The sequence below is a fragment of the Conger conger genome, chromosome 14 (genome assembly GCF_963514075.1).
Source record: "Conger conger chromosome 14, fConCon1.1, whole genome shotgun sequence".
Classification (NCBI taxonomy): domain Eukaryota; kingdom Metazoa; phylum Chordata; class Actinopteri; order Anguilliformes; family Congridae; genus Conger; species Conger conger.
The window spans coordinates 40,805,003-40,832,616 of record NC_083773.1 but is presented as its reverse complement, the minus strand read 5'-3'; the positions used below and the strand labels follow the sequence as shown (position 1 = coordinate 40,832,616).

At 41.5% G+C, this 27,614-nt stretch overlaps 1 protein-coding gene across 3 annotated transcripts in view; it reads left to right on the top strand.

Moving 5' to 3' along the window:
• Positions 1 to 27,614, top strand: part of slc12a5a (solute carrier family 12 member 5a) — a 226,047-nt gene that overhangs the window by 71,498 nt on the left and 126,935 nt on the right. Inside the window, exon 1 of one of the 3 annotated variants that reach the window (XM_061219846.1) lies at positions 14,735 to 14,789. The exons of the other annotated variants lie outside the window; for them this stretch is intronic. Within the exon in view, the coding sequence (XP_061075830.1) occupies positions 14,735 to 14,789 (55 nt within the window). Of the gene's footprint in view, positions 1 to 14,734; positions 14,790 to 27,614 lie in introns of those variants that run through there. 3 annotated transcript variants of the gene reach the window in all.

The following is a 27,614-nucleotide window of genomic DNA, read 5'->3' as shown; positions in this document are numbered from 1 at the left end:
TTATTACGGAAGATAGGCGCTCTGTAAGAGAAGGCTCTTGTCTCCCTTTGTAATTTTAGATATACTTGGAATATTGAAATAGCCGGAATCTTGTGAGAAAAGCTATGACCAGCTTGAGATACCAGTTACCAGCTGTTTTAAAACATACCTTGTTCAAACAGCTCTCCCTGTTTTTTCGGCAGGCTTAACACAGGGGGTGATGAGTGAGGCAGAGCCTTGACTCCAAAGTTTGCATTTACATTAAACCTCAGTAAATCCTGCTTAATTTATTGTGAGCTGTCTGACTGAAATAGCGCAACTACTGACAGCATCGACTGTTATTGACATAATGTGCAACTGACTATCTATTTTTAGCTAATGTTTAAGTAAGTGGCGTCTAACATTAAATGAAGCGCTTTGTTTCAGCATGTGGCTATAACATGTTAACCTTTTAAAATTACAAACACTTTATCCGTCAGTTATTCATGATCATAAGTCTGCCATTCCTGGTCAGTTTCACTGTTGGAGAGGGAACATGCATGTCTATGGGGCAGCATGCACGTCAATGGGGCAGCATGCACGTCTATGGGGCAGCATGCACGTCTATGGGGCAGAATGCACGTCTATGGGGCAGCATGCACGTCTATGGGGCAGAATGCACGTCTATGGGGCAGCATGCACGTCTATGGGGCAGAATGCACGTCTATGGGGCAGCATGCACGTCTATGGGGCAGCATGCACGTCTATGGGGCAGCATGCACGTCTATGGGGCAGAATGCACGTCTATGGGGCAGCATGCACGTCTATGGGGCAGAATGCACGTCTATGGGGCAGCATGCACGTCTATGGGGCAGCATGCACGTCTATGGGGCAGCATGCACGTCTATGGGGCAGCATGCACGTCTATGGGGCAGAATGCACGTCTATGGGGCAGAATGCACGTCTATGGGGCAGCATGCACGTCTATGGGGCAGCATGCACGTCTATGGGGCAGCATGCACGTCTATGGGGCAGAATGCACGTCTATGGGGCAGCATGCACGTCTATGGGGCAGCATGCACGTCTATGGGGCAGCATGCACGTCTATGGGGCAGCATGCACGTCTATGGGGCAGCATGCACGTCTATGGGGCAGAATGCACGTCTATGGGGCAGCATGCACGTCTATGGGGCAGCATGCACGTCTATGGGGCAGCATGCACGTCTATGGGGCAGCATGCACGTCTATGGGGCAGCATGCACGTCTATGGGGCAGCCAAATGAAGGATATCCATTGCAGTTGCACGTGTGACGCAATTCACCGTCCTGCAAACCGATCCATTATAAGCAGGTTACAGTTACTTGTTATTCTTTTCTTCGTTGTGTAAATTTTGATATTGTTATCCTGGGTGGTGTACGTATATAGCACTTGTGTGTTTTTAGTTTGGGCATTGATTGTAAATTGGCCGTACAGTGGGAGACGTAACAACCTGGCACACTGGCAGTATTAGCTAGTTATGTTTAAAATGTCAGGTATCAGGAGTGTAATAAAAACAATAAAAATAATAATAATGTAATAAAATTGGCTAGTCTATGTTGAGATCTTCCAGGTCATTGGAAATCTGGTGAAATCATTTCAGTAATTGATGACTTCTGATTTAGAGGGGCAATAAACCCTTCGATTAAGAGTGTGTAGCCTTTATTAGAGAGAAGATCAGCCATTTTGTTGCCAATTGCATAGACTGTGTCAACCTTTCAGCCTTGTTTTTTTCTAGACCTGTGTATTTTCAAAGCTTTATTTTTCATTGAACAATACGCCGGTTTGCTGCAATGCTATAATAGTGCAAATGTACTATATATTTAGTAACAAAGGACATATTTAATAATTTAGTTCTCCATGTTAATGGTAGTGAGTGGCAATCAAGTAATGTGGCCTATTAAGCAAGCTAACACAGTAATTAACTTGACTACCATCTTTTGTAATCCATATTAATTAAGTCACAACGCACAGGCAAACCTTTCTATGAGCCTCCAAAAAGCCTGGGGAAAGTGGGAGATAGAGTGCAGGAAAATTGGCAAATTGGATAGCTAATTAAGGGGCAAATATAAGGCCTGTTGTTATGCATCAGTGTGTGGATAAATGTTCCCAGCTCTCCACCATTGTATTAACAAATACAGTTTAGACGTTTTGACATGTGTACAGATGGTCTCTCTCCCTCTCCCTCTCCCTCTCCCTCTCCTTCTCTCTCTCCCTCTCCCTCTCTCCCTCTCTCTCTCCGTCTCTCCCTCTCTCTCTCTCTCTCTCTCTCTCTCTCTTTCTCAGTATTCCTCTACACTCTGTCTCTGTAGAGGAACTCTTTTTAGTTCTTTATGGAAGCCTCCATCATAGGTGTGAAGTGTAACAGACAACAATTTTGCCTGACCAAGAATCTTTGAACTAGATAGACGGTTCTGTGGTTCCAAAGGGATCTTTTTTTGAATATTTTTTTCCTGAGAGTGTAGGATGGAATTTTCTGCCTTTGTCTGTGGGTATATCCTGTTTATTTCTGGTGAGCTGCTGTAGCATTTGCTGATGCAAAGTACTTTTGAAACATGGGCAGTGAACTGTGCAGTGTGAATGCACTGCCAGTATGTTATGGGTGAAAGAATCTCGTCCTGGGAAAACTCAGTTCGTCTCCCCTAAGAACATGACATTTATTTCTAGTTGTAAATCTCTCTCTAATGAATACAGATGTCATGAATGAACCGTAAGGCATGTGCTAGTCACTGTTAGGTAGCTAGCACTGCTGGCTGATGTGCTATTGCAAGATGTTCTATTGCAAGAACTGTCCCATTGAAAACCTCTCTGCAGGAATTGGCTATGGGCAATGAAAAGACACCTGTTTGAAACCTTTGTTCCGTAAATACAGGCTATTTTCTTGGCTGTTTTACTTACACCTGAAAAATGATTATCCTTTCACCAGAAATCTGAGTGGTGGGGATGGACACATTGAATGGGTGCATTGTGTTCTGTTATTGCGGAATGATTTCCAGATCAAAGCACAATTGATGAGAGTTTCACATAACAGTCCGGTGCCGCCTTCCAACTGAAATTATTATTTCTGTAACAAAAAGCAAACACTGCTGCCCAAGTTGTATACATCACCGGTATCTGTCCCTTGAAGGGTTCTCTATACTGTACACCCGGGCCAGCTGGTGACCTTAGTCACCATAATGCATATACACATACAGCCATTTCTAGGGGAAATGTAAGGGATATTAGAAGTTATTATTGTAACTATTAATACTATCACTACTATTACTGTTAACAATGCTATGGAACCAAGAAACATCAAGTGTGCCAAGTGTCCAGGGGTGGCAATAATTCTGGTCTTATTAGGTATAAAATACTGTATTTTGTTAGTATGTATTAATGATGTACAAATACATAAACAAAGCTTAACAGCTTAACTTTTCAGTAGTTAGATATTTAACAACTACATTAGTTCATGCCAATTCATGTCACGTTATTGTAAAGTGTTACCAAATCCTGCATACAGTTGCCCATCCCTGCTCCAATCATAACCCTGGCCCTTTATAATTGATACAAACTTATTTACACTGGGGATACTATTGTGGTTATGAACATAAACATAAATGATCTTAAACTCAATGCTCGACTTGTAAACTCGGCATGTTTGGCCATTAGTTTCAGAGGGTAATACCAATATCATTTGGGTATTAACCTACCCTCAGTGCCTAAATACTATTTTGTCTTAATAACAGACTGTTTATCATTTTTGGATAGATAGTCCTGGCTTCTACTTAATTACTTAATAATTTAATTTTTGAATTGCTTGTGAGAACAAAGGATACGACTCTGTATAGCTGAAGCTGATATGAAAGAGCTTTTGTAACTGTCACTACCACTTGTATTTTGTATCACACCCACATATTTCTGAGTACTGCACATTATTCTTTCAGTGAGCTGTCAATGTACATTTTATCTCGAGATTATATAGTTCAAAGTTTAATACCCTTGAAGTTTTGATGCCAGGATTGAGAGAATGCTAGATAGTCTCGACAGTATGCAAAATGACTGGTTCAGTGATTGAAAACAAACAAAACAAAATGGTTCAATGGCCTGTTTTCGTCATAAAACATTCATATATTTATTTAAAGTTTTATTTCCACTGTAAAACTGTGTTGTTTGCTCTTGTAGAGCCTAACAGCGCTGTGGACATTTCCCTTATTTCTCTCAGTTCATACTGTACGTTGCACATATTCATTGTGTCATTTTGGATGGGTACTTTTGCCCTGCAGGCATTTCCAGATGGATTCTTATCAAGTTGGTCACTACTGTCAGGTAGCATAACTAGGGTAAATTGAATAACAGAGGCTTGACCTATTTCCTGGCTTTCCTGCTTCTTGTTGGGTTTGTGAACATCTAGAGCAAAGCTGACTGTAACAGAAAGTCCTGTCAGAAGTTGGGTTTTGATGGGAGTTTTTTGGGCTATTGTGGCTTGGGGTATGCTGTGCAGATCGTCTTACAAACGCCATTTTGTAGTAAAGTTTAGTGGATTTAAGTCTTAATGTTAGCTTTGTCAATTGATTTGGTGCATGAAGAGAGACGAGTACGTATGAACAGTGGTGGTGGCTAGTGTTGATGTCCCATTTCTTACGTACATTATGTGACTGTCTCACTGATTAAGAATTATGGTGCAAAAAACATGTCAACTATTTCTTTAATTGAATTAATTGAATAAAGTTTTTATACACAGTGTCGTGTATTTCTATGTGGAAATGTACTTTTCGTACCCGACAGCAACAATGACATCTTGCTGTAACTAGTGTCACAGTAGTGAGTGTGAGGGCCACTGCAGTGTTGCTGTTACCCAATCTAGTGATTCCCTGTCTGACACAGAGTATCGACTAGCTCCTCTGTACATGCATGTCCCTCACCAGAGGACATAAATCAATCATGCGGAAGCAAAATTGATTGTGGTCATTAGTTGTACCTGCAGGCATATTTCAAAAGGAAATGGTCTGCTGGCTATGGTGAAATTGTGGAAACAGTGTTTTCTCATGAACCAGGGTTGCGTGGACTTGGATTTGTGAACGACACTTTCGTGATGGAGTTCCAAGGCATTGGGGGGGTTTATTTGCACTGACATAGCAGGCGAAAAAAGTCCTTTAAACCCCTTAAACCCCCTTAAAGGCTATTTCTTCCTGTCTGCACTGCTCTTATAATGCCTTATAACTGTGGAAACACACACCAGATACTTGGATTGCATTTACATAAACATAAAAACATATAAAAAGGTTTGACAACAGCACAAGCCCTGTCGAGGACCCGGCCTTAGATTTAGGGTACTAAGGAGCAAGGCTAAAGGTCTGACTGAGGCCATGTGTAGAATGTGTTCCAGCATGACCTTGGGGGAGATTCAACATGCTGAACGGGCGATTGGTGACCCAGGGGGTCTGGCTTTCACAGAAACGGTGAATATAATAACATTCTTGATTGAGAAGTGTGGGCTTGCTCCTACAGGGGAGGAACATAAGGCCTGGTTAAAGCAAAAAGATGAGGAAAACAATGTGGACGATTGGGAAATAAAAGAGTATGAGGAGATGGAAAAATGTAGGAAAAACAAGGAAGAAGGGAGGGATGTTAATACCGGAAGAAGATTAAGAGGCTTTAAGGGCCTCCCTGATTATAGCACTGACAATTTGTCGGATAGATTCAAAGGACTGACTGTAGAGGAGTTGGGGGATGAATTACACTCGGCTATTAGTTGGATGTCCTTTGTAGATCCCTTAAGGCGCCACAAGAAATAGCACCTGAAGAATGTATTGAGCTGGTGGAGGGCACTTACTGCTGGCTTGTATGAAGTCAAAGTGTGGAGAGAGTGCAAGAGAGACTATGACAGTGAGGCAGATAACAGTGATGAATAGGCTCATTAAATAAGTTGCAGGAGCTAGTATTGTCCCACTCGGTACAATGGGGATAGTTCTGGATGAGTTTCTTACCAGTATAAGTACACAAGTTTCAGGATATATAAGGAGTGAGCTTTTTTTTAAAAAGACTTCGCTTGACGAAGAGGGCGGGACGGCGCGAGGCGGCTATATTTAGGGCATGGGTGGTAATTATATTTTGTATTACTTATAAGGTAGAAGGTAGCATTGTTAGGTGATTTAAAAGTTGTAAGTTTCCTTTCTGTTTCATATAATTCTATTTTCTGGTAAAAGTATAGTAGGCTTTAGGGGTGTTCGTACCCATTGTATTAATAGGAGTAGTAGCTTTTATCTCCCTGAAGGGGGAGTCATAGGATAAGGTAAAGGCCAAAGAGGATGGCTATTTGCTGGGTGAACTTTATAAACATCCAGTGAAAGGTGAAGTAGAAAACAAAGGGGTTATATGAACCTTATGTGAATCACGTAAATGCACCGGTATACGGTTGAAAGAATATAAAGCAATGTATGTGACTAGCAAACTGAAAGATCATATTTAACCTGTGAACTGTATAATTCTATTTACTTGACTACAATAAAATATGCTTAATCATAATTATAACTGAGTGGAATTGAGTCAACTAGAAAAACTACAGTGAATACAGGAGATCATAAAACAGTGTTGCGTCACACCACTTCACTTCGAGACTGGGCTGGAAGTTCAGTAGTTCAGTAGTTCTCCAGGACGTTCGAAAGTACTTAAAGGAAAAGAGAGTTTGTCTCCGAGACACCTCCTCGTGGGGTACTGCTCATGGGAACGTGAGGTCTGAGCTTGGCACGGGGTCCGGGCTCACGACAGCCCGCAAGTGTACCATCAGGACAAAAGTATCAAAACCTATGAAATATGAGAGAAATTATTCGTAGTACACACAGAATGCACTTAGAAATGTTACAAAAAATGACATTTAATTAATTAAATACTTGTTCTGATGTTTATTTCTCCAAATCTACATCAGGATTATGGGTCTCAGATAATCTCCAACATGGTTCCCACCACTGGATTTTTGCATATATCTAAAAGCTGGGCTTCAAATTAAAATCTATAATTTTTCATTATCTTAATATGCAGTGTTTTTCTGTGATTTATTTTTATGAATTGTGGATATCTGTGTCCAAAACGCTGTCTCTCAGTTTGTGGTTGTCTGTTGTAAAATGTTTTACTTCAAAGTCAATTATTGCATTTTATTTGGAACCTTTATATTTGCACAAAGATAGGCAGTTCATTTTCTGAGATCACTCTCATCTCATTTTATTTTTGGATGAAAAGATTAGAATCTAGAACTGTAACATTGACCTGGGATTGGCAGCGCAGATACTATAAAAGAACCTAACTCTGCCTATGAAAAAGCCCTCTCTTAGTCTGTGAGGTTGCCTGGGAAGTGTGTGTGTGTGTGTGTGTGTGTGTGTGTGTGTGCGTGTGTGTGAGCGCATAGGACCACAAGTCTTTATACCAGGCATCAGCAACTCTCAGTCCTTGAGGGCCAAGAACTGCTGGTGTTCTACCCTGCCTTTACCAGGGAGCCAGGTGTAAAGACAGTGGGGCCAATCAGTAGCACTAATTACAGTACCTGTGAGAAATGAAAACCGGGACCGGATTTGAGGGCCAGAGTTGATTATCACAATAAGATCCGCACAGCTGTTGGGCCCTTGAGCAAAGCTCCTAACCCTGCGTCGCTCCAGGGTCGATTGTGCCCCGCTTAGTCCAATCACCTGTAAGTGGTTTTGGATAAAAAGCATCAGCTGAATAAAAATAAACTGAAAGGGAGAGGGAGTGAAGAAGAGGGAGGAGACTGTGTGGATGTGACGAATCACACACTTCTCAACCAGAACCACATAAGCTCTCCAGGGGGGCATTTCATACAGCACTGCATGAGTGTGGCTATACTGGAGGAAGGGAGGAACAAGGAGCCTCAGTCAATACAATCTTTGCCACACAATTTGCCAATAGAGAAGCAAAGCCAATCAAAATTGGGCTCCAGAATTATTGGCACCTTGAATAAAAATGGAGAAAAAGGGCTGCATATAATAAACAACCTAGATAATGATCTATATTTTATGATCAAACGTACCGGAAAACTATACTTTTATTTCAATACATTTACTCTCATGTTTCAATGGTTCTTATTTAGTAATCACATTTTTTCTGAAAACCACAGATGCCAAGATTATTGGCATCCCTGACAATGGTACAATTTTACCTCATTTAGTAAAATTTAGTCCTCTCAGTCTAACAGAACTATATTGTGTCATTCCATCACTTCCTGTTTCACTAGAGTATGAAAATGAGGTAACAAGCATGAAAAATCCCTTTGTCAACCATCAGTATGGGAAAAGCCAAAGAACTGTCAATTCAGAAAAGACAAATGGTAATTGACCATCACAAGTCGGGTAATGGTACAAAAATACATAAATGAAGAGAGTACTGTGGTCAGATGAGAACAAAATTTTATGCTTTGGCCATACACACCATTGCCATGGTTGGTGGCAAAATGGAATGCATACAAGGAGAAGCACCTCATACCCACTGTGAAATATGACACTGGGTCACCTCATACCCACTGTGAAATATAACGCTGGGTCGTTGATGTTTTGGAGATGTTTTTCTGCCAGTGGTCTCAGGGCAGTATTTAAGATCAAGGATCCAGAATCCCTCCAGATGTGTTCTCTAACCTTATCACAAATTACAAGAATAGACTCATGGCTGTCATCTTTGCTAGCGGTGTTTGCAGAAAGTATTAAACCAGGGGTGCCAATAATTGTACAACCTGTTTTTTGGGGAAATATTTTTGTATTATTTCTTAGTTTACAGCCTTGTATGTGCCTATTTATCAATGATTATTTTTGTGCCAATAATTCAATATTTGGAACTTCAATCTTTACTGAAATGGTTGGACTGTTTCATTTCAGATGAGGTAGATATGAGCTGGTCATTAAAACAGACTTTTATTCAGTAAGGATGGATGTGGCCTGACATATTGACAGGGTCTTGGGTCCCTGGCTCCGTGTTCAGACCCAGGACCAATAGAGCAGGACTTCCCAGGGCACAGGAAGGTGTTTTGAGCACGGTGTGTTGCCGATGGAAATGCTAAATCGTGAGGTTACCTGTCAACAAAGACATGTCTGCCCAATCTTGCTCATCCCTACATGGCTACCCTTCACCCCCTCCCCCCAACGACTGTCTCTTGGGCCAAGCTCTGTCAATCACCTTCCGAGTAAGCGTGACAGAATCGGAAATCCAATGACCAGGGATGGCCAACTCCAGTCCTGGAGGCCCGGTGTGTATGCAGGATTTTGCTTCCATCAGCCAAATGGACCATGACCAATTCACTCACAAATTAGACCACAATAAAATGCTACAAGACAAGAACATTTATCAGCTGCTGTTTATACCGCGGAATGTGGCTAAAAATTACAGATCACGTAAATGATTGGGCTAATTAAATAAGTAAGAGCTGAAAGTCTGAAATCCCGAAACAGATACAGCCGTCATTGTCCATCTCTGGCCTAGACCATCTTGAATCATCATAACAGCCAACATATCGCTTTTAAAAAAAGAATAACAAACAAGCCATCCTCAAGAATCATTATCTTTTCAGGGTATCTGTTCACTTATGTAGGAATAGATCCCATACTTTTTTTAATATGGCAGGTGGTCTTTATTTTAATTTTATAAATACCTAAATACCAAGATATTTAAATAACAAAACAATATACCCCATTACCTCAAGATTTCGATTATCATTAAAAATAAAACTTTTGAATGCAATTCATTTATGACTACCAGCTTATATAAGTACACATATTATCTAATAAATTATTAAGTGTTTATAGACAAGTTTACATTTTCATGAAAAAACTGGTTTAAGTAGGTGGTTTTAATGTTGTGGCTGATCGTTGTATTATATATAAATAAATACGCAGTTATATTTACGAAAATAATAATTTAAAGAAATTCTGCTGCTCAATATTAATTAAACTATTTACAGATTGATTTGCTTTAGCCAGCAAACATGGGCTATTAGGGGAAAGTTATTGATTTGGGTAGCTTCTGTGTGGAGAGATATTTCTGTGCTGTAGGAAGTGTGCTTGTGCAATTCCAGACTATCTAGTTTGCTCCTCACTAGTGCCATGTATTTTGGGAGCCTATAAGTCACACGTTTAACATTGTGCAGATCTAAAAGCGCAGTGTCTGAATGTGAAATATCCCCTCTGTGTGAATGTGTACCCTCTGAGGGAGATGATGTCTCCAGACGACTGTTACAGCAGGCATGGCAATGCTCTCATTCCTGGCGCGAAGTTAAGGTCTACTTTCCCCAGGTGGTACAGAAAACAAAAAGATGGTAGATAGTACCTGTATCTGTGGTGCCCCAAAAATACAGTATGTAGGCCTATGCATTAAGGCTAACCCAGAAAATTCAACAGCTCACATTTCTTATTTCAGGTCTACTGAATGCAACCATATGATACCATACCCGTATACTTTGCTGCGCTTGATGGCGGTCTTTTCCCCCCATTTAACCAATGAAAATACTGTCCAGTCCATAGCCACCACTAGAGCAGCAGCTAGTGTGGCCATTTAATGTAAACAATTTCAAATGCAGGTATGCACTGGAGGTCTGTATGTGGTGTGGAAATATAACCACACACTACACACAATTCTTCCTGTTTCTTATTCATATTTTCTGTGTATTGTATTCATTGCAGTTATAACTCAGTAATCCTGCTTCGGAAGTCTGTGACTGAACTAATATCCTATTAATTCTGACTATATTTGCTGTATTCAATTATGTATCCTTAAAGACCGCACTTGCCATTGGTCATGCCTATATGCATACTGTGTGCGCTGACTAGTGTGCCAGAGTGTAATACAGGCGGGATATGTGTCTAAGCCTGACAGCTATTATATTAAAGTTCTATATGTTTTGCGTTGGTAACCTATAAAGAACTGACATTATTAATCTGTTCGCATTTAACTGCAAAAGCCTATTTTTGTCCTGCATTTGGACTGTTTGAATCTGGTTACCCCATACTCAGGTATTGCTGCTTTGCAGACCTATACAGTGGACATCAATGGAAGTGTGATTCATTTATAGATTTACATTTTGAGTGCCAATAATAATGTGTCAGTAAACTGTGAGAAATAAATTGTCAAAACATTACATATGCAGAGATTAGGTATTATCAACCTGGCCACATTGTCAAGTTAAATAATATTTGGAATGAGATTTTCAAGAGGAGCTTTTCAATTAGGAGATAGCAAAGAGTATCAAGTATGAGTGGTATGAAAGTGAGAATGTGAAATATTGCTTTCTACAAGAGCCGGAGTTCACAAAAGGAATGTTTAGATACCATTTTGTGATCCTGTAAATGACCATGTAGATTTCGAGCAGCCCAGTATGGTGCCTGGAGCACAGTGGAATCCGATGCCCCGAAACGAGGTGATACACATTTGGATTACAAGGGCCAGAAATATAACAGCGAGCGTTATTAATCATCTAAATTAGGTGCATTTGTGGTAGCCAGAACCGTGGGGTGTGTTGAGTAGTTACAACCCTACAAGGATATCACAGCCTTTTTACCAGAAGCCCAGGAGAGGAGAAATGGCAAACAGGAACAGCTGCTCTTTGGCAATTAATTTGGAACAGAAGGCCCATCTCGCCTCTTTCCTCTCGAGTCCAAAGGTGTTTCAAAAGGTCACATGGCTCACTTGGATGGATTATATCAACAGAAACCAAGTTTCTCTTTTTGAAGTTCATAATAAATGTAATACACTCTATATTATGATGATTAGTCATATAATCCTGATTCTTCAAACACAAGAGAAGCATTTTATTCTTTACTTTGTTGAAAACTGAAATGTAAACATCGATATTTAAGCACATTAATATTAAAGTGACTCTAAATCTGTGAACGGCTTCAAACTACATTGTATGGTGTTATTATGGTATGTATTAAGCATCAGCAAAATTAGAGAAATCAAATGCATGCATGCACTTTTCCATCTCTTCCTATGTGAGGATTGAATGGGTTTTATTACCAGACTGAGCTATTTGGTTAGGGGCCTTGATGACATCAAGAATTAATGGCCAGTATATGTTTTAGTCTAATTGCATATCTCCTTCCATAGTTTTATCAGATTTATATATCGAAAATTTTGAATCCCGGGGGTCTTTCAGTGTGGAGTTTGCATCTTGCTGTTTTTCAGCTCTTAATCCCTCTCCCAACCATATCCCTCTCCCAGTCTCTCTCCTTCTCCAGTACAATGTACTTGTGGGTTGTATATTTTGGGAGGAATTTAGGAGGGAAGTGGGGTGATGAGGCGGTCCAGACCCATACAATCCAGATACGCAGAATTTATGTGTGACTTGAAATGTGCATTATTATAGTTATTTACATTACGTTTTAATAGATATTTGGATGTGGATGTGTCATGGATACATCCTTCTGTGATAATTTTCCAGCCACTTTAAATTATGACACAACTATCAAAATCGTTTGCCTATACATAATTATCATCAAAATCTTTCAAAGAACTATTCATTTTATTGTTGCCAAATGTGCATCTTTAGGATTCTCACCTTGAAAAGTTGATGCCTCTGCAAATATGGCCCCCAGTGTAGCCTAATCAATATGACATATTGATTCAATGTGGATTTACATGTAAATCAGATTTTTATACAAGTCAAAGATACGCAGCACAATACTATATTTTCTGGTTATAGGTCATAGAGAATAGCTGTGGTATAGGATTCCCTCTTCCTGTGTCTTGAAGTATTGAACATTCATATCATTATGCTTGCTACATACAGTATATTGGTCAGACTTGTGACACCACAAAATGGCAGTTGTTTTCAGCTTTACAGTTTGTATTGTAATTGCCATCCATTCCTGGGTTAAAGGGTATGATATTATACAACTGGCCATTAAAATACTAAAATCACGAGTATTAAACATTTTAATTGTATGATAAAATAAAACCGTTAAGTCTCAGATGCGCAATATCATAGCATCTTTATTGGTGCATTCTTTGTGGCACGAACATACTGCAGTGATATTCAACATTTAAAGGGACTGATCCTTCCTAGGTTAGTATGTGTACAGTGAAATATGAAAACCCAGACAGCTAAAATGTTGTTATTGTGAACCAGTGCTTTGACTGGGCTAAATGACTAGAGACCTGTGAGACTTGATGTTATTTTCTATAAGTTTACTGAAACTAAAAAAGCGCTATGTTGTCTAAACTGTATACCCTTCTTAGCTTTCGATATTCACTTTGCCTTTGGACATTTTAGCTGTTCCTTCATGCCGGAATGTATTGGACATTCATTTAATTGGAGATGTGAGTCATAATGAAATATCTAATCCAAATATCCTTAATTATTAAGGCTTTGGTTTATTGGATTTTTAATATTTGTCAGTGTCTACGTACATTCAGGGATCGCTCTGAATAGCCTCTGGTTTAAAACCTCTGTACAGAAATAAGCACTAGACATGGCTCTCTACAGCCTTTCATAGGCAGAACTGTCTGTTTGTCTTTTATTGATTGTTGTTTTGTGGCAACGGTCATCATTCATAAAGATGTGACCATGAGAGTGGCTTCAAAAGGCATGGCAAGGCATTGTATGGTATTAGATATTGTATTATTATACTCGGGGTATTCTAGCTGCCAACCGTGGAATGCTATGTTGATGTATTCTTCAGGGGTTCCAATTGTATCTGTATGGTCACGCTAGGACTCGGAACCGTACTGTCCTCTAGGGTCCTCTTCACACTTGTTCCTGTGTTCGATCTGCGCTTCGTTGTACGTCGCTCTGGATAAGAGTGTCTGCTAAATGCTTTGTAATGTAATGTAATGTAATGCAAGTGGCTCTGCAGGATAGAACCGAAGCATTTTCAGAGAGAGGAGCCTGTAGATCAGGGGGATTCCACCTTCATCGGCCATCACCACCACATCACCGAGTAAAACCGAGAGACGGAGACAGAGGGAGAGAGAGAGATAGAGAGACAAAGAGTGAGAGAGAGAGAGCAAGGATAATACCTCCTGAATTCATGATGAATTTAGTCATCACATTTAGACGGAGCGTGGGTCGGATGTTAGCGTGCCCGAGCAAGTGAGAGAGGGAGAGAGAGAGATAGAGAGAGCAAGAGAGAGAAAGAAAGAGAGAGAGAGAGAGAGAGAGTGAACAAGCACGCGCAAGAGAGAGAAAGTGAACGAGCACGCGGGAGAGAGGGAGAGAGAGAGAGAAAGCGAACGGGCACGCGGGAGAGAGGGAGAGAGAGAGAGAAAGCGAACAAGCACGCGGGAGAGAGGGGGAGAGAGAGAGACTGCGCTCTGAAGCGTTCCATCATCCACTAAACTCCCGCAGCCTCCCTCGCTCTCCTCACCCTCCTCCCACAGAAGTGAGAGGAAGTCACGCCACATCCAGAGCGAGAAGACACGGAGGAGAGGACGAAGAACGAGGAGGAGAAGAAGAAGGAGAAGGAGAAGAGAACCTGCGGAGAGAGCTCCCTCTTTCCCACAGCGCCGAGCCTCTGAGCGCGCAAAATAAAATTAAAAAAACGGGAAAAAAGAAGAGGCGCAAAAACAGGAAGGAACCCCCCCCCCCGTACCCCCTTTGGTTTTATTCCCGGGGTGTATTGTTTTCGTTTTGTTTTTTTTTCTTCTGGTTTTCCTGGTGTTCCATTTCCGGAAAGGTGGGGGGGGCGGGAAACGCTCAGTGAAACCAGGACCCCGGGGAACCAGGAACCGTCTCCCTCGGCGACAGCAGAAGCCCCCGAGTGGAGCGAGGATGCTAAACAACCTGACTGACACGGAGGAGGGCGAGGGGGGACCCAACAGCCAGGGTGAGTGACGGAATCTGTCAGAGAGAGAGAGAGAGAGAGAGAGGGATGGAAAGAGGAGGAGGAGGAGGAGCGTGTCCTATCTCGCCGCTCCGGCAGCCTCCTGCATTGGGCTACGCTTCTCCCTGCTACTGCATGGTTGTTGTGACAAGAATAATAATTGGGTCTCTCTCTCGCTCTCGCTCTGGTGAGGGAGCATGAGGGCAGTTACGGGAGAGGGACCCGCGGTCGCCACGGCGTTGTAGCCGCCGCAAACTTGGCGCCGGGTTGCAGGTACGCGTCAGGGGTAGCAGCGCCTTTTGGAATGTGTGGCGCTCTCTCCCCCCTCCCTCTCTCTTTCTCTCTCTCCCTCTCTCTCTCACTCTCTCCCTCTCTCTGTCTCTCTCTCCCTCTGTTTCTCTCTCCCTCTCTCTTTCTCTCTCTCTCACTCTCTCTCTCTCTCTCTGTCTCTGTCTCTCTCTCCCTCTCTCTCTCTCTCTCCCTCTCTCGCCCACCTGTGCCTTCAGCCGCATGCCCCCAGGTGGGTTTCCCCCCTCAGACGAGGGTGCAGTCTGTCCCTGCTCTGGGTCTAATCCGCGAGCGCTTGTCAACGCAACGGGAGAATTACCGCGCTTGAGCTCCGAACGGAAACCGCGGCACCGTCCTCCCGCCACGCTGGCTTGAGCCCGTGGCAGAGAGGCGGGAGAATCGCGTGCAGATGCGCAAATACCCCCGATACCCCCACCCCCACCCCCCACCCACCAGGACACTGCCTGCTTCACAATCCGGAGAGTGTTTTTTTTTTTAAGCTTGCACCGTGTTATATGTGCCAATATTTAAGGGATTTGTGACAATGACCCAAAAAAGAGCCGAGGACGTTTATCTGTTTGTCTGCGTGCAGATTCCCTCGTGCAGAATTCACAGGAAGTGTAGTTCCGGCAGACAAGTGCTAACTGTGTCAGGATTTTTCCCCTGTTATCAAGGACAGCCTTTCGCGAGCTGCACATACCCTACAGAATGACACACATGGCTATGTTAAGTAAATCAGATTATTCAACCATTATGACTGTGTGTGTGTGTGTGTGAGTTGGAGACAGGGGATTCTCTGTGGGGGGAGGGGCTTAATATGTCTTTTCGGTTCCAGTGAGTTATTTTAATCGCTTCAGTATTTCAATCTACTTCCAGTAGAGCCTCCTTTCGATCGTATAGAGTCTGCATCCATTATGAAGACTTCATGTCCAATTATTGCATCTTTAGACTCATGGAATCTAAATCCTCTATCATTAGAATCATATTTATGTAGCTAACCTAATTTCTTGCCAGGAGACTGGGTATGTTGTGGTGTGTATGCGCTAGTGCTTGTACCAAGTACACGATTAGTTGAAGTAACATGTACTTAATAATATGGTGTGCAAGCACTATCCATAATTAAAATTCAATTTAAATCAAAAGTAAATCTAAATAAGGTAAATCCAATGATTCATTGTGCAGGAATGTGTAATTTACATTTACATTTTAGTCATTTGGCAGACGTTTTTAATCCAAAGCGACTTACAAGTGCATAGGTTCTACCATAAGTCAAAGCATCACATCCAGAAACTAGCAAAATACACATGAAATGCTGTTCTAAACATAGTTGTCATCATAAGTCATAGACAAGGATAGGGATATCAGAAAGGAGGGGCAGGGGAAATCAGGAGGGAGGACTAAGGTAGAGTTTGAAAAGGTGGGTTTTCAGTCTGCGTCGAAATAGGGGGAGGGATTCTGCTGTTCTGACAGTGGTAGGCAAGTCGGCAAGTCGAAAGTAATCTTTCTCAGGAAAAATTCCTGTCCCCACCCCTGACCATATGACATAGCACTAATATTTCCACTGTTGTATGAGGAAAAGAAGATAGATATTGAGTTCCCAGTGTATTGTTGCCATTTTGCCTGTTTCAATGTCCTGCAGCACCCAGTGCTTTCCCGGGTCCTGAAAAATGCCCAGAGCAATCTGCAGACAGGCTACTGTGTCCTGATTTCAATTGGATGATATGCATATAGGTTAATGTTGACTATATCATTATTTCAAGGGTTAAAAATCTTGATATCGCACTTTAAATAGTAATTATTTTTATAATTATCGCAGTGCTTATCTCTCTTTGGTAGACCTGTACACCAGGTTGTTAATGCAAATATTTAATCAGCCAAACATGTGGCAGGAAATAAATGCATAAAAGCATGCAGGCGTGGTAAAGAGGTTCAGCTGTTGTTCAGACCAAATGTCAGAATGGGGAAGAAATGTGATCTTTGACCGTGCAATTATTGTTGTTGGTGCCAGACAATGTTTTTTTGAGCATCTCAGAAATTAGTCTCCTGTGATTTTCGTACACAACAGTCTCTAGTTTGCAGAGAATGGTGCGAAAAACAAAAAACATCCAGTGAGCAGCAGTTGCTTGCATGGTGCATTGTTATTTCATTAAGGTGGGCATAATGTAGGAATCGGACTGAAAATGTTTTCACTTTAACAATTTAAAGATATGAGTGCCATCATTATTATTCTTTTAAAAGATGGCAGCGAAGATCTTAATCCATCGGGAGATTGTCTGGCTGTAGTTCAGCTAGCAGCTGCTTCTTGAAGATTTTTTTTCAGTGCCCCCGTTTTAAACTTCCAAAGTTAACACAGAGTGTGTCTGCAAGGGAAGCCTGGTTTGAAAGTTTTGTGGGTTGCGGGTCTTGCTGGAGGCCGTTGCTGGGCCGGGCACAGCTGTCCTAACTCATCAGTGTCAGGCGGTGAGCGATCAGGCTTCTGTGTGCATCAGCACTGGCAGAGCGCCTTTTTCTGGGGAAGGGGAAACGATGTGGAATGAAATGTCTCCCTCTTGCATGCTCATCTTCAGTGTGTGCTACTGGAACAGTTACAGTGCTTGGAAAATGTGTGTGTGTGTGTGTGTGTGTGTGTGTGTCTGTGAGAGAGAGCGTGTGTGTGTGAGTGTGTATGTGTGTGTGTGTGTGTGTGAGAGAGGGTGTGTGTGTGTGTGCGTGTGTGTGAGAGAGAGCATGTGTGTGTGTGTGTGTGTGTGTGTGAGTTCGTGTTTGTCTGTGTGTGTGTGTCTGAGTGTGTGTGTGTGTGTGAGTTTATGTGTGTGTGCGTGGGTTTCTGTGTGTGTGTGTGTGTGTGTGTGTGTGGGGGGCATGTGTGTGAGAGAGAGTGTGTGTGTGTGTGTGAGAGAGAGTTTGTGAGTGTGAGGGTGTGTGTGAGTGTGTATGTGAGTGAGTGTGTGTGTGTGCATGAGTTTGTGTGTGTGAGTGTGTGAGAGAGCATGTGTGTGTGAGAGAGTGTGTGTGTGTGAGAGTGTGTGAGTGTGAGTGTGTGTGTGAGTGTGTGCGCATGTGTGTGAGTGTGTGCGCATGTGTGTGTGAGAGAGTGTGTGAGTGTGTGAGAGAGAGAGTGTGTGTGTGAGTGTGTCTGCGCATGTGTGTGAGTGTGAGAGCATGTGTGTGTGTGTGTGAGTGTGTGTGAGTGAGTGTGTGTGTGCGCATGCGTGTGAGTGTGTGTGCATGTAGTGCTGCAGTCCCACTCCTCCTTCCACAACCACCGCAAATAGACATAACCAAAGCCAGAGTCCCACCACTCACAAATTAATAGAAGCAATATCATATTTGATTTTCAACAGACTGCCATAAGAAAGCAAGCATATATGTCTGTGTGTGTGTGTGTGTGTGTGTGTGTGAGAGAGAGATGAAAAGAGGAGGAGGAGGAGCATACAAGGCAGATCCTTCAGGGGTCAATCGTAACCTGTTGACAGACTGATTGACTTTTTCGGGAGGGATCTATGTTCCCAGTGGGCTGCCGTGAAAGGCGCAGACTCAACCGAGGGGTAGAGTCAGCTCACAACGAACTGGAGACCAGTCTCTCTGCTCGGCTCAGCTCATTTCACTATCCCCACTCACAAAACAACTCGCAGTACGTACGGCAAAGCACCTACGGCACATTAGGAACGCCATTGCTTCAGTCTGGGCAAATCCATAACGACTCACGTCGCATCGAGTTGCCAGAGGAATACGGAAATTCAGGTTTTGAATCCGAAAGGGTTGGGATTCTTGGGAATGTTCCGTGTCTGTGCTGTGATGGAATGAGTGTGAGGTGGTGGTGGGGGAGGGGATTAGGGTTAGGGTTAGGATAAGGATAGCTGGCAGCCAACTGTTGGCCTTGAAATGGAGAGGTCACAGGCCACAGTATCCCTAAAACCACCTTGAATCTAATGGCCTGCCAAGACCCCCACTTCATTGAGGCTAAAGGCTTCCCTCTAAAAATGCCTTAGTAACGGCTGACTACCTAATACTGTAAACAAATTGTCCCCATGGCATTTTTCAAGAGCATTCGATTATTTTCTATTATTTCTCTGCATATTGGGAATAGTTTCACGGAGTTTGATCCATCCCAGTCAGACAGTAAGATGGAAATAAAATTATTTAAATCCATCCTCCTCCTAAACCCCCAAACACAAACAAGCACACACCAGGACTTTTACATTATTGGCATTTGGCAGACGCTCTTATCCAGAGCCACGTACAACAAAGTGCATACCCATAACCAGGGATAAGTTCGCTGAAAGACCCTAGAGGGAAGTACAATTTCAACTGCTACCTGTACAAGAAAGATAAGGACGAGGGCCTTTTTTTAATTTTTTGTATTTTTTTTTGAGAACAAATAAACAAACAAATAGCAAAAGTGACCAAAGTGAACTATCCAAACACTGCTACCTAGCCAACTAAAAATACCGATACACAAAGCACATCACAGAGACAACAATTAAGGTTCACAGGGAGGTAGGGAGGGATGGGGAGAGGTGCTGCTTGAAGAGGTGTGTCTTCAGGTGGGGAGAAATTCTACAGTTCTGACCTCAACGGGGAGTTCGTTCCACCACCGTGGAGCCAGAACAGACAGTAGACGTGAGCGTGAGGTGGAGGTTCGGAGAGGGGGAGGTGCCAAGCGGCCTGTGGAGGCTGAACGAAGAGGTCTGGCAGGGGTGTAGGGTCTGATGATTTTTTGTAGATAAGCTGGGGAAGACCCTTTAACTGCTTGGACTTGCTCTCCGAATGGCGGCAAACAGTTAATGACTGAAATTATATGAATAGCCGTGACTTGATAGCCATTGTCAAAACTGTGACTTTTATTGCTTTAGTGGCATTAAAGGAGCAGTCGTTTATTTGAAATCCCATTTTAGTGTCCGAAAGGGAGAACTGCAATCCCTACGCAAAACATGACACTGCCTCGCTAGTTGCTTTTCATCAAAACTGCACTCCTGCGAGTTGTTGCCAGGTTCTCCTAAACCGTTTGCCAAATTCTTGTGTCTTGCTTGTGCTTGGTGGGGGTGCAGTGCTGAACATAGAGAGATAGGAAGCACTAATATTGTAGCACTAATGTTGCAAATGACATCGCATATAGACTAATGTTAGCTGTGCTAGAACAATAGCTTGACAATTTCATGGGTTAAAAAACTACTGTAGATATCGCACTTTAAATAGTAATTATGTTTATAATTATCGCAGTGCTTATCTACCTATATATACTGTATATTCTTTTTGGTTGTTTTGGGGTGTATGTACCTTATAATTTCACCATTAAAATCAATGGAGCACTAAATAGACAGTAATCAGTGGACAAAAAAATGTTTTTATGAGTATGATTCTTTAGTAATATGATACCCTTATCAAAAACACAGATGTACAGCAGTACTAATTCAAGGATATTGAGTACTACATTAACAAAATGATATCCACAATATATCGTGGGCGGCCTGTAGCGTAGTGGTCCCGGTGTAGCCACAATAAGATCCGCACAGCCGTTGGGCCCTTGAGCAAGGCCCTTAACCCTGCATTGCTTCAGGGGAGGATTGTCTCCTGCTTAGTCTAATCAACTGTACGTCGCTCTGGATAAGAGCGTGTGCCAAATGACAATGTAATGTAATGTATATCCCTAAAGCACAATGATTTAGGAAACACACACACACACTATTTGTACAAACTGCTATTTTCATAAACGCAAGGCTGCAATAGCAGAAGGGCAGCTGTAATGATTGGCTGCTCTGTTAGAGAGACATGCACATTGGCTACTGTAGTAATGATGGAAGCACTCCACTACTCTAGTGAAATTGATTCACTGCTTTGACAGTGCTGCAGGTAATAGTGCTGGGGAAATGCACTGTGGGTTTTAGCGTATGGCACATTCATCGACAGTTATTTACTGGAGTAAAGTATCTTGAAGGAGAAGAAATACTAAGAGACGGGAGAGATTAAGAGGGAAAGAGAAAGAGAGAGAGACAGGGAGATGTAGCATTAGAAAAGTTAAATTGAGAGAAATTAAGGTGATTTCTTTGTGTGAATGGGTCTCAGGGGACCTCCGAGTCCTGATTGCTTTAGTCACAGCTGTCATAGATATCAGCTACTTTAAGAACTGAAGAGATGGAGTGATAGCAAAATGGATGATGGCAACATTAAGAGGGGATGATGAACTCACCTGAAGAACAAGGAGCCTACATTATGACGCCTCCCGTCCCAATATTTGTCTTGCAGAGGAACAAGCTGGATTTGCGAGTTCGAAATATGATCCTGTCCGTTTGGCATTTGGTGGACAGACAGACCCTATCTTGACACAATGCCCACATTATTGTTAAGACAGTGGGCCAATAGTGGGCAGAAGATTTAGTTAATTTAGTCATGTGCCATTCAGAGAGTACTCTGTCTTAGGCCTGGGAAGTCCTTTGCCCATACATGGATTTCCAGCTCAAAGGAGAATTTGAAAGGGGTTTCACATGAATTTGAATGCGGCATGCTAATTGAAATAATTACTTTGCTAACAGCAAGCTAACACTGCTACCCATGTTACATACTTCTCAGTTATTGGTTCCGTGACAAGGCTTTTCAAGCTAGTCAAAACTACCATTAGTCAGCCAAGTAATGCATAGAAACTACTCAAATGACTTGAGGAAATTACCAACAATAAAAACAAAAAAGATACTTGGAGCAATATATGTAACTCCACAAAATATAAAAAATAGAATTATATTTTTTATAATTTTTTTGTGTAATAAATTGTAACAGTTTGGCTAACAGGTAGCAGTTTGGCTTATGTGCTGGAATGGTCCAGCAGCTGAAAATACAGCCCTGTCTATGACGTTGTAATTGTGCAACGGGTTTCTAACCACAGCACATTTTTTTAGATTCTAAAAAATCGGTGAAAAGCATTTTTTTCATGTACAAACAACAAACATCCAAATCTTATCAATTATTTGAAAGGGATTAGGGAAAACGGCATTTCCACCAATTCCACAGCATATTTTCCGATCCGGAAGTCCCAAAAATGCTAACGAACCCGAGCCGAACATCCGCAAACAATTCTACGAAGAATGAACACGGGCATGACATTCGACAATGACACATTCTCTCCCTTTTCCTTCCCGTCTAATTTAAAGCAGAGGAAATTACCCTGAGTTGGAGTGAAAGCGAGAGGGAGATCTGCAATCAGGCTGCGGTTATTGGCGAAGTGGGTGAGGCTGAATCGCTCCTAGGCCAGTCTCAGAAAGCCCTGGTGATCCTTAGGGACATATTTCTCACTACATTCTAGACAGCAGTGAGATGATATCAAGGTATGAAAATATCTTATGGTGGATTAATTATCATGCATGTAGTAGGCTACTGTTATTCCTGCATTCTGAATGGCTAACCCAAGGTTCAAGTCGGTCTACTTTTTACCTTCCAAGTATTCCTTTGCATGTTTATACCCACTGCCATGCACTCGCCTCTTTTTTAACATGTTTTGGGCCATACTGGAATTGCTTTGTTCAAGCCGTTGTTCCCAACCAGATATAGACACGATCAATGTTTTCCACACTGCATCCTGTGGTTTAGTGTCTAGTCCGTCTAATGGTCAATCAATTGACTCCCGATAAAGAATTTTAGGCCAGACCACAAGCGTTTCAGTTGCAGAGTGTTTTGCATCTGTCCTTCAGATGTTAGAGATGTTAAACCAAGGTCCTGGCTCACATTTCATTAAAAACCCTCTGGCACTATTTGAAAGGATATGCCCTCAGTGAATTCCCAAACTGCCTCTGTGCTACCCTAAAATCCCTCCCTTAATCTGATTGGCTGCACAATCCCTTGTATTCTTTGCCCATATTAATTCCCCATGCTGTTACCACACATGAGAATTGATATTGGATTGACCTACCCAGTCAAATTAAAAATGTTGACCAAAAAAAAAGAAAAAAAAACACTGACTGGATGTAATGATTTGAGTATGTATCAACCTCAACCGAGCATCAGTAGCAATTAGAAATTCATTATTTTTATGGGCTCACTGCACAGTGATGCAACATGATGAAATGTATTTGACTGCACGAGGGATTCATGTACTACATGTGAGTGTCACAATAGACATGTGACACTAAATAGGAGCAGCTGATTCATTTTCAAAATAGCACTTAGGAAGTGCCCATGGCCAGTACAAAGTGTGAACATGGATGTGGTTTGGCGTGCTTGACCCTGCTTGTGAAGGAAGGATAACCCAGAGGGAATTGAGACCAAGGAGATAATTATTGAATACTTAAATAAAAAATATTTTCTGTTGACTGATGATCTAGTTGGTTCCTCCTACTGGGAATGTCTGTTTCTGTTAGCATCTTCCTACACATGCATTTTCAGTTTTTCTGGATTTCTCTCAATTTCAGATATACTGGATTGTGGAGTTTGTATTTTGCATTTTGTTTATTCATTACAAATTCAAATGCATTACAGCAGATCTATAAAAAACATTTGAAACAAAAAAATAAAAATAAAACACGGAGGATATGTGATCCTAAATATTTGGATAAAATGTTTGAAATAATATTGACTGAAGACATGTCAGGCATTAACATGAACCGTGAGAGCTTATTTTGTAGCTTCACGGTGTTGACCCGTCTTAAAAACATCACCAACAGATAATGCCTTTTATGCACTGTGTTGTTTTCTTGGCAACAAATCTGCCTCCTGCATTTGTAGTTTTTTTTTTTTCAAGAGCCGAAAATAGATTAGCAGATATGTACATCTCCATGGTTACATGCCCCAGCAGTGGTTGCATACGACGCTCTAGCAACCTTCGTAACTGTTTTCAGATTAAAAGAAGACTAATTATTCTCCTGTCAATTTCATTTTGGGAGGGGAGGGGGTGCGGTAAGAGAAAACACAATAGTATATTACGTAATTTCATCCCTATCTACTTGTTTTACATTTCACAGGGATATGATGACGATATCGTAGGCCTATCTCTTTTCAACTCCTCCCCCACCCCTTCATGCCAGAGCACTATTTCTAGCTCAAAGGACACACCGTGTAATTTTAATTATTCCATGATATCGGTTATTTTCTCTGTACTCAGAATTTCCATGTTCCTCCCGCTTTCCATGCGTTCGCTGCATTCACGTTGCTGATGGACATTCTTAATAGGCTCTGATTGAGGCTCCGATCAAGGCGTGCTGCGTGTTATTAACCGAGGCTGAATTTATTACCATCAGTGGATTCTCGAGGAGCGAAGCGCACTTTTTGAAATGCGTCAGTTGGAGTGTTAAAAGCCTGTCTGAGAATTAGCGTGGGGTACCCTGATCATCGCGGAGGGAGCGGAGACCCAGCCTCAGGGAGGATTTAACGTATAAATGGGGATACAATTCGTGAATGTACAGCAGCAATGCCGTTTAATGAAACAAATAATCCGCTGTTGTCCAAGCTGGCTATTCAGTTATCTTCAGCGTTTATCAAATTAGACAAGTATCCAATAATCTATCTGTATTACATGTTGGTCACGTCAAATACAATCCTTACAAAAAATAATTATAATAATAATAATTGGAAACGATCATTTGCCAAATAGAAGGGCGAGATGGTGGTGGAAAACTAGGGACTACCTGGGATACTTTTTTAACAACATTTTTTAAACAATATAACAACCATTTGAATAACCTGTCAAAATTCATTACAAAAACATTAATACTTTGATTATATTGTTATTATTTGTGGTAAAAAGTCTATTTTAATAAATGTTCCTCTAGTGCTCTCAATCTCCCAGGTTCTGCTGTTCTTTGGAAATTGTTTATTATGTTTCTCAGATCAGATTAACCATACAATATAATGCTTCATCAACTAGTCTTCAATGTAGGAAAAACACAATGTCTTTGGCGTCTTGTTCCTCAATTCTTGATGACTTGAAATATAGTCTTATAAGGGATCTGGCTTGATTTAAAATACGTATTTAAAAACAGATTAACAAACACAAATACATTTAGGCTCACAGCACACTGGTTTAAATCAGATAACAGAAGAGTGAATTACGTAGCAAGATAACGGCAATCTAAGAATATAACATATTCATGATATTCTTCTCGTCCTGCGCTTTTACTTTCACTTCCTGAAACATCTTCGTCAACAGAATAGAAATATGGCTCGAAGTGCCTTTCCTAATGGTAACATTTCTTAGAAGCATGTTTCCGAAGAATTACATCCCAGTGGGCGTGTTCTCAGTGTTCTGCATACGTTTTTAGCTGGTACTACTGAACAGCCGAAATTTTGCTAAAATACTTGTGATTTTCAAACGCAACTCTGGTTTTATTGACGGTCGTCTCGATGTATTTGAGTCGCAAGTCTCTGCTGCATAACAAAAAAAGAGAACAATCCTAAAGAAAATAGATGTAGCTACTCGCTAGCTGCTCTTTAGGCAGTAATCAGTTAAATAATCCGTTTTTCTACGTCGTTGATTGTGGCACAACCAAGAATAACACTACATGCAAACACTGAGGCTAGATGTCCATATCACTTGCGAATACGTGCTAATCTATTTTTTTTGTTTGGTGTTCTACCACGTCGAAGTTCTGTGACCCTCCCCTCCCCTCCCCTCCCCATGGACATGTTCTCATAATTAGCCAATTAAGCACTAGAGGTAAAGTTAGTCAGCTCGTTATGCAATCTCTAAATCTGGTCAGAGTTCTGAATGTTCTCAGTTTACCGCTGGACTCACGTAACAGGCGCTTGTGACCAGTGTCACGTGGATTACAATAAAACGCGTCCCTGAGTGAGTGAGTGAGTGCTCTGAATTTGTGGCTTTCTACCCCTGGCCGCATGGCGCGCCGTGGGAACAAGTAAAGAATGTCATCATAGACAATTCCTTCCCATTTAGACTATGGAAGCATACTTCATAAACATACATCCTCAACTATGTTACACACCTGGAATACATACATAACACACTTATAAAAACACAGTATTCTCAGGCCTGTAATGTAGACAGTATCCACTTACAGTGCAGACAGCATTCACAGACTTGCAGGTTTGCAGTGTACCTAATATACCCAGGGGTGCAGTGTGTGAGTTTGGGGTCATAAGGGTCTGTGATATAAGAGCTATCTAATTACTTTCAGTGCTTTCACCTTCTGCAGAGCAACATCCTGTCCTTACATGAATTTAGCCAGATAGAAGCTTCATTGGGATTTCTGAAGCCTATTCTGTGGTAATTAAAGGTTAGCATTACTGCTTGTCATTAAATAATTTATCAAAATAAGCACCCTTTATGTAAATTGGACATCATGATAGCAGTGCAGCTCTCATTGCAAATAACCACAATCATTCTGTGAGTGTAAACATGTGTAGTATATAGTGAAAGGTTATTGATACAGTATGAAAACAACGTAACTGGCAATTATCGTGACTGATACACACATTCAAACCAGAATGGCTGCATTTGATATTATATTTTATTTTGTTGTAACTAGAGCAAGTGTACATTTATTATAATAAAATGTTTTGCCACATTTCTTTACATATCACAAGGTATACTGTAAGTGAACAGTAACTGCATATTTAACTTCTACTGTTTAGGTGATTGGTGTGCTATGAATAATAATCTATTTGTATTGTGTGTTTGCGAATGTGTCCTATGGTTTTCAGGAAGAAAAATTGTCTATTGACAGTTCTTCCAATGGAACTTGCACGCACAGTTAGCTTTCGGGAAACACTTTTGGGAAACACACCCCCGTGTGTGTGTTTGTGTGTGTGAACTTTGACTCCTCTTTGCCAATGCAGTTTGTTCGTGTCTAACATAACCTTAACACTATTCCCCTTGTCAAATTAAATAATTTATCAATTTTAGTGACTAATGTACCTGCAATTCAGGGACTGATTATGTCAGCTGCCACATTTTTCCTTGAAAACCCACATATCAAAGTACAGATTGCCAGACCTCTTTCATACTGCCATTTGAAGTCATATGCTAAAATGACTCACCTGCGTTATTTTGTCTTTGTAAGTGAAATTTAGTTACATTAAAGTTGAACTCCTTTTTCGTGTTGGATTCTCACATACTTTGCTGCACACCCTGCTGGTCAATCGATCACTTGCAGTCCTTATGAAGGGGTAATGTCTCCAAAGAAATGGCTGTTGGAAGACTAAGGAAGGAAAATAAATTCTGCACTCTCCTGAATTGACAGAGGACAGTACAGTGTTGAGTAACTGGGAGCGAAAGAGAACACCTGAGTTAGAAATCGATATTAAACTCAAGGGTCAGGAAGCCGCTTTCATGTCTCTGCTTTTCCTGTTACACATTCCATCATGTCTGCACGTTGATTTATTTTCTCACTATGAACATAAAAGCATTTTTCCTGCAGCAAGCATTATTACCCGATATACAGTGTGAAATTATGAATCCGCCAATATCAACACAAAGTGCGGTTGGAAATTCAGTGCGCCGCCTGATATGGTTTTCATCATCCATAGCAAGGCATGAGCCATATTAAGGTTCTGTTCCACTGAACAGTAGGTACAACAATCTGAAACACAAATTACTGA